This window comes from Neomonachus schauinslandi, chromosome 10, assembly GCF_002201575.2.
Source record: "Neomonachus schauinslandi chromosome 10, ASM220157v2, whole genome shotgun sequence".
Taxonomy (NCBI): domain Eukaryota; kingdom Metazoa; phylum Chordata; class Mammalia; order Carnivora; family Phocidae; genus Neomonachus; species Neomonachus schauinslandi.
This window is the reverse complement of record NC_058412.1, coordinates 38,212,199-38,219,608: the sequence shown is the minus strand read 5'-3', so window position 1 is coordinate 38,219,608 and position 7,410 is coordinate 38,212,199. Positions and strand designations below refer to the sequence as shown.

The 7,410-nt window shown below is 49.3% G+C and overlaps 1 protein-coding gene across 1 annotated transcript in view; it reads right to left on the bottom strand.

Annotated features, from left to right (window-relative positions):
• Nucleotides 1-1,351: 1,351 nt before the first annotated feature.
• The window catches only part of CD8B (CD8b molecule), a 13,895-nt gene continuing 7,836 nt past the window's right edge, over nucleotides 1,352-7,410 (bottom strand). Inside the window, exons 4-6 of the mRNA XM_021697566.2 lie at nucleotides 5,237-5,326; nucleotides 3,504-3,540; nucleotides 1,352-1,431 (exon numbers count right to left, since the gene is read on the bottom strand). Coding sequence (XP_021553241.1) covers nucleotides 1,419-1,431; nucleotides 3,504-3,540; nucleotides 5,237-5,326 — 140 coding nt within the window. The 3' untranslated portion in view covers nucleotides 1,352-1,418. The remainder of the gene's footprint in view (nucleotides 1,432-3,503; nucleotides 3,541-5,236; nucleotides 5,327-7,410) is intronic.

Below are 7,410 nucleotides of genomic sequence, written 5' to 3'. Positions count from 1 at the left end.
TCTCAGATGCCTCCTCCCCTCGAGCCATCTTCCTTTCCTGTTTTCTGCGGCTGCCAGAGGTCCCTGAGCAGAGCCTGGTTTGCCACTGCCCTTCTTCAAGGGCACTTCCCAGCCGGCTGGGAAAAGCAGGTGGGGCTCTGTTCTCTGTTGGCCTGCACCTGGTGCTTCTGTTAACGCAGCCTCAGGCTGCAGTCATTTTTGGCTCAGTAGCTCTCATACTGCCAAAGCCCAGGGTGGGAAGCTAAGATCAGATCCCCTTGGGCTTTTTCAGAAGGCACGAGCTCCTCATCTCAACTCCCTCTTCCAGCTCAGCGTGTTCCCCTTGCATTTGCTTTTCCTGTCAAAGCTGAGAGAGAGACCCTGATGCCTCCCACCTTCTCTTTAGTACAAGGTCAGCAGTCTGTGGCTAGGAGTCCCTGGGGTTCCGCTCTGTAGAACCCAACAGGTGTAGTGAAGGTGGCTTGGGGTGGCCAGGGGAGGCCAGCCCCTGGGGCCCCTGCTGCCTGGCGCTGGGTGCCTGGGGTGCTTCCCAACTTCTGAGACTCTCTCTGTGCCTACAACACGGACGACAGCATGTCGCAGGGGCGAATGAGGACAGGCACGTTTTATCCTTGTTATTTCTTTTCAGCCGAGCATCAACATCTTTGCCGTACAGATGGGCTTTGTGCTTTTCCATCACAGGACCCATTTGCATCTTTTATTCAGGACTTTATTTTTACAACCAAGACATTTTCATAAAAAGAACAGAAAGTGAGAGAGAAATATACAAGCCATGGGAGAGCAGAAGTGAAAGTCGGGGAAATTCCTAATAGGAGATAAAGTGACTTCCCATTCTCAAAGCCACAAGTCCCCAGCCCCAAAAGGACATCCCCGGAGACTGAAATCACTACAGGAATCAGGTCAGCCCTTCACAGAAAGCTGGTTTCCAAGCTGGGTCTGGTCTCTGGGGCTCTCAGTGAGGGCAGTCAGCCCCAGCCTGGGAAGACCAAGGAGGAGCCAGCCCAGCGCCATCCCATGAGAGACTCAGGACTCCACGTCAGTGCCCTACCAGGGCAAAGCAACTTGCGAGACAGGGGCTGGACGGCCAACACAAAGGTCCCAGCCCAGCCCAGGGGGAGTATGGGAGCTGGAAGTGGTGTCATGGCAGCATCCTCCAGTGTGCCCCCGAGTTGCAGGAAGTGTTTGGGGGCTCTGAAGCCTTCTCGCTGTGGCTCCCGATGACCAAGTAACATGTTGCTCCCATGCGTGAGGCCCACAGAAAGAACTTGCAATAGTTAAAAGCAGGCAACTTCGGCAGGCCAGCGAAATTTCCACTGCAGAGTGAGTTGAGCGTGGCTCTTCTCTCTCATTTTTCCAGATCTCGCTCGTTACTGACCAAACGTATTTTTGTAGCAGGACCCCAAAAGCATATTTTTTGCTCATTTATAACACCTGAAAACAACAGCAAGTTGAGACACCACTTATTGTCAGGGAAGTGATATGAATTTCCTGTAACAAAGACAAATGACAGGTTAGGATGCAGGGTTGCACTTCCAGTAAGGAGCCCCGGGCCAGGAGTTTTCTGTTAGTATGTTTTTAGGGCCCAACTTAGTCATTAAAAAAAAAATTTAAGAAGCTCAAAAAACAAAGTCCAAAGAACTCTAGCTTTGAATAGTGTTACTTCCTGTAGTACCTTCTAAGAGAAGCTATTCACAAATCTACACTAAGCGGCCAGAAGAAGGTGGCTTGCTGATGGAAAGATTTTCCAGGCTCAGTTTCGGGCTGGGGAGCGTCTGCCCCAAATCGCAACTTGAGTTTGGAATAGCTGATCCGTGAGGCCCATGGACTCTTTCGCCCACACCTGGATCGTGGTAGCAAAACGAGACGGGATTTCTAAATTTTGTTTTAGCCACAAACCCTTTTGTTCAAATGATGTCTCACTGGCGAGCGTAACTACAGGTAGTCAATGGCAGCAGCACTGTGAGCAGAGGGTGAGCAAGCTCACCGCTCCCATGTTCATCCCCAACTCCTTCCCCACCTCAGTGGATCCTCAGAGGTCCCCTAAAACTGGCATCAGATCACTGGGGAACAAGTTAAAATGAAGGGCTGAGTGGGGCCAGTACCCCGATGGGGACTCATTCTCCATTAGAGGTCACCATGGGGAAGATGTTGAACAGAACATTCTGCAGATCTAGGCTCAGACAAACACACTCAGGTTACCGTCTCTTAGGTAGGGGCTAACTTCTAAATCCAGCACATAAAATTGTGAAAACTGTACACAATCAAAATTATCATTGAAAATCACCCATAAAAGACAGCAGGCATGTTTCAGTGACTATCTTTAGTCAAGCAAATATATAGACAAATACAATGCATATAATAATGTCGAGAATATAATACAGAGTTTATCTGGAGTTTAAATTTTCAAGTATTTAGGAGTACATTTTGTTCCTTGGTTGTTTGGATGGTAGAGTTGACTTTTTGTAAGTGACATGAGTTTGTGCTTCGACTCCGTGGGACCAGGGCTGAGCACTTTATGGGTATCACCCCAGTAAGTCCTCACAAGAGCCATGAGGTTGGTACTGTTAGCCTATTTCACAGATGAGGAATCAGAGGCTCAGAGGGGTGAAGTGACTCGCCTATGGTCCCACGGTTGAAGAGCGGCAGACAGGATTCAAACCCCCCAGCCCGAGCTCTTGAGCACCATGCCCTTTTGCCCTCTTCAATCTAGAGGCTTGATGGGCTTTCTTTTTTCTCCAAACACCTCTAGATGGAGGGGATTGTCATTAATGAGAGAGGTAGATGTGGAACGGTATTTTGAGGACGAAAAAGCAATCCAAGAGCACTGCTCATGGTCCGGCTGAGGCCTGGCAGTCCCTGAGGCTGGGAGCAGCCTCTGGCCGCCGGCCTCTCAGGGCCTCAGCCTCTGGGTATCTGCCTGTGCTTACGCAGCTCAGTGGCCTGCAGAGCCGGGGCTTTTTAGCTCCCATGTCCATGTGCCTTTTGATTTGCCAACTCCTGGGACACAGGTGGGGTCCAGGGTGGAAGACAGGACCAAGGCAGCCCAACGCCCCACACGAGCAGGGAAGGAAGCAGTGAACCAACTTGTCTTCCGATCCAGTCCTGCTCTTTACTATCCCAAATGCTTGGAGCAAGTCTTTCAGCTGGTCTCTAACAGTAACCCTCCTATGTCCTTGCAGGACCAAGTCAAATGAAATGCTGGGAGGGAAAGAGTTTGGGGCATCCTACTGTATTCTGTGCTTGAAGAGTTGATTGTGATCATTAGGAGAGCTAAGAGCTAAGTCTCTCCGTGCTTGAAATACCCAGTATTTTCATTTGTTTAGACGATCTCTCCTCCTGAACTCTATGGCTCCATCTATTTATACAGTCTGAGATTTTTTTGCAGGCGGGGTCTGGCTTGGGATCCCCGCAAGTGGAGGCTGTGGCAACAGAGGGGGCTGAGGAAGCCAGGACCACACCCAGGGCCGCGTCACAGGCACTTTTTCGAGGCCCCAAGCACTTACTGTTTCAGGAGGCGAAGCCGGGCTCTCCTCTGCAGGCCTGGAAGAAGAAAACAAGGACGTGGGTTGGTGTGGGCGGTGGGCCGCTGACTCCCAGCCCCAGAGAGCGAGGAGGGAGATGACGGGGGCAGCCAGGACCTCAGACCACTTCCCTGGCTCCAGGCTGTGCTCCAACTTTATGTGCTTTAACTCCCTTCACGCTCACAGCAAGCCAATGACTACTCCTCTTAGTACCTCCATTGGGTATATGGGGAAACTGAGTCACAGAGCATGCGTGGCACGGAGTAACTTGCCCAAAGTCGTGCAGCTAGTAAGCAGTAAAGCCAGAATTCGAACTTAGTGAATCTACTCTGGTCTGTGTGTCCTTAAACGTGACAGTTTGCCCTTTCCAGCAGGTCAGGAATGAGAGGTGTGCAGACAGATGGTTCTCAAGCTAGAGTGTGTGCATTCGGGGGAATCGCAAGGGATGCGGGAAGGAAGTGTAAGCATGTTTATTTACAGGTCTATCTCATCTTTTATTACTTTTCAGTTATGAAGCACATTTGATAACATACTTAATATATGAAATAAATACACCTAATTGCAGTTAGAGTTTAAAATTCAACTTTTTTTTTTTTTAATAATGAGATCTATTTGCAGCTGGGGTTCATAATTTAACAATTTTTTACTAATGAGATCCTTGATCAAAAAGGTTTGCAGAGGGCGCCTGGGTGGCTCAGTTGTTAAGTGTCTGCCTTCAGGTCAGGTCATGATCCCAGGGTCCTGGGATCGAGTCCCACATCGGGCTCCCTGCTCTGCAGAAAGCCTGCTTCTCCCTCTCCCACTCCCCCTGCTTGTGTTCCTGCTCTCACTATGTCTCTCTCTGTCAAAAAAATAAATAAAATCTTTAAAAAAAAAAAAAAAGGTTTGCAGACCACTGAACTTTAATGGGGGCAAATGGATCCTGTCGTGAATGGTAATGTTATGCAAAAATGTGCACATGACACATTTCTTTGGGGAGAGGGTCTGTAACTGCTATCACAAGTTTAAAGGGGTCTGTGACCTATAAAAGCGTCACTGATCTAGTCCATGCCTCTGTGAGCCACCCTCTCCTATTTTATTGAAGCCCAGAGAGGGTCAGTGACTTGCTCGTGGTGGCACAGGTGAGCAGAAGGGCCAAGGGTAGAGCCCGGGGCTCTTGGGCAGCCATGCGGGCCTCCCCTGCAGCTCCCCCTTTCTGATGAAGCCTGGGAGCCCAGAGCAGGACATGATCTCATCTCCAGGGCGGCCGGGAGAGACAGTCATCAGTCTTCCTGCAGCCTCGCAGAGGAGGAGGAGTTCAAGCTTCTGGGAACGTAACCCAAACCCCAGTGCAATGTCTTCTGTGTACTGCTTGCATCCCGACTGCTCATGGGAGTTCCCACTGACTGAGCTCATACCCCATGTTGGGCCCTCAGGGCAGGACCTTACAAACAGCAACCCTGGGCGGTAGGTAACACTGTTACTCCTGGATGGGGCGGCTGAGGCTCAGAGAGGCCAAGGTCCCTAGATGGGCAAATAGTGGGGTTGGCTTCAAACCCAGGTCTGTCTGACTCCAGAGACAGGGTGGTCTCTGATCCCTGAACCTCTGCAGCCATGGGCTGGGGGCAGGTGTAGACTTCTGCCATCTGTCCGTCTTCCCTAGAGAAGGATGGACGCTCAGGGACACCTCCGACAGCAAAAGAGTCACTATGGTGGCCCAAGAGGGCAAAACTTACAGTGTAGGTGGATGGCCACTCCCAAGGACACCAGCAGAAGCAGGACTCCGGCCACCAGGAGGCCGAGGGTGAGGGGGCCACAGGAGGGGCCTGGAAAAGACACACTTACTGAACATCTGAGGCATGCACATAAAAATACAAAGAGGGAAAAATCAACCGGAAGTCCCACCTCCCAGAGGATACCACTGTTTGCATATTTTTTCTTCTCTTTCTTTCTAGGTACTTTAAACACACTGAGATAATTTTACATGGAAAATGTTATGTCCCGCATCATCATTTTAAAAATTAATTAAACTCAGGAGCTACTTATGTTGAAAGGAGATAATTTTCATGCCCGGTAAAGAGATTTTTACTATTTATTTTTAAAGCTTTTATTTTAACTACACAAGAGATTGCTGAATATATTTTCCTTGTAAAGGATTCAAGTATATGGTTAGAGTGCTCCTTGGCATGCTAGCTCCTTCACAGGAAAAAAATGCCATGGTTAATTTGGTACCTTTCTCTTTGCATTTACACATGCATAATTTACACAAACACATACAGGTTTTTTTTAAAGCATACAGTGGATTATACTGTACAAATTGTTTGGCAAACCATTTTTTTCTTCACTTAAATATATCAGGGGGCGCCTGGGTGGTGCAGTCCATTGAGCGTCTGACTCTTTGTTTTGGCTCAGGTCGTAATCTCAGGGTCGTGAGACTGAGCCCCGAGTCGGGCTCCACGCTCAGCACAGAGTCTGCTTGAGACTCTCTCTCCCTCTCACTCTGCCCCTCCCCCACCTCTCTCTAAAATAAACAAATAAAATCTTTTTAAAAAAATATCTCAGCACACACTTTTCCTAGCAGAGTAACATTTGCAGTTTGGACATACCATGGATTATTCAGCCATCAGATGGGCATTTTGTTTGTTTCCTATGTTTTACTTTTACAAATAACTGCAGAGAATATCCTGGTACATTTTTCCTAATGTAGGAGGCAGCCTGAGGCAGACACTGAAAACAGGAACCACCAAACCATCAACTATGTCCGTTTAAAGTTGTGATAGACACTGTGAAGAGCCTTCCAAAAAGCCTGCACTGATTTTCATTCCTAACCACCAGCTGTGCCCCTTGCCGACCCTCAGTATTACCCAAGTGTTTAGTTTTTGCCAGTGTAGTGGGTTTAACATGATACTTCACTTGCATTCCCCGATGATTTGTCAGCGTCAGCCTATCTTCATATATTGGCCGCTTGTATGGCTTGGCCTGGCCTTTCTTGCCCTGCTCGGGTTTCGGAGTCCCCTGAAGCCTAGAGGCGACCACACCATTGCTCTCAATGTCATCTCCAGGGACAGCCCGAAGCCTTAGGGAGCAGGCCCTTCCCCAGGGCCGTGTGGCCGTGTGGTTTCATTCATGACGACAAGCTGTGGGCTCTAGCTGGGTGCCCCCCTCAAGATGAGCGCCTGGGGTTGTTTCTTTACATCACCGTGGGGGGCAGAGGCGTTGGTGCCAGGGTATTTGGAGTATTCCCTCTGGTGCAGCTGGCTTCGCTGCTTCTCTACTTCTCTAGAATCCCAGCACACACAGACCCAGTTTCGGCACCCGCAACTTGGTGGCCCTGGTGTATTTGCCTTTTGTGTCATTTTTTGTTGTAACCGACCTGAAATCCTTTAGGCAAAGTCGTGGGGCATAGATACTTTACCTCATTCTATCTCCACCTCATGCTCCCCAAGACTGTGCCCTTCTGCATATGGACTCTGATTTCCTTTACTACTGTGACCCCGTGGGGCAGCTTCCTGCTCTGATCCCCCGATCCCATTAGGTGCCTCTCCTCAGGCTCTTTCTGTTACTTGACGTATTTGAGACCAAGCAACCCCAGTAGCGCGGGCAGCTCTAGCGTGGTGGTTTGCCGCCTTTGTTCTGTGGGTAGGAGCAGATGACGCTTTCTGTTTGTCACCAGTATCTTCTGGGGAACAGGGCTCAGTATTTTTCCAGAAACACATTTGGGTTGATGGTTCAAGTGAAGTGTGTGTGTGTGTCTGTGTGTGTGTGTCTGTGTGTATGTCTATGTCTGTGTGTGTCTGTGTGTGTGTCTGTGTGTGTGTCTCTGTGTGTGTGTCTCTGTGTGTGTGTCTATGTCTGTGTGTCTGTGTGTCTATGTGTGTGTGTGTCTATGTCTGTGTGTGTGTCTGTCTGT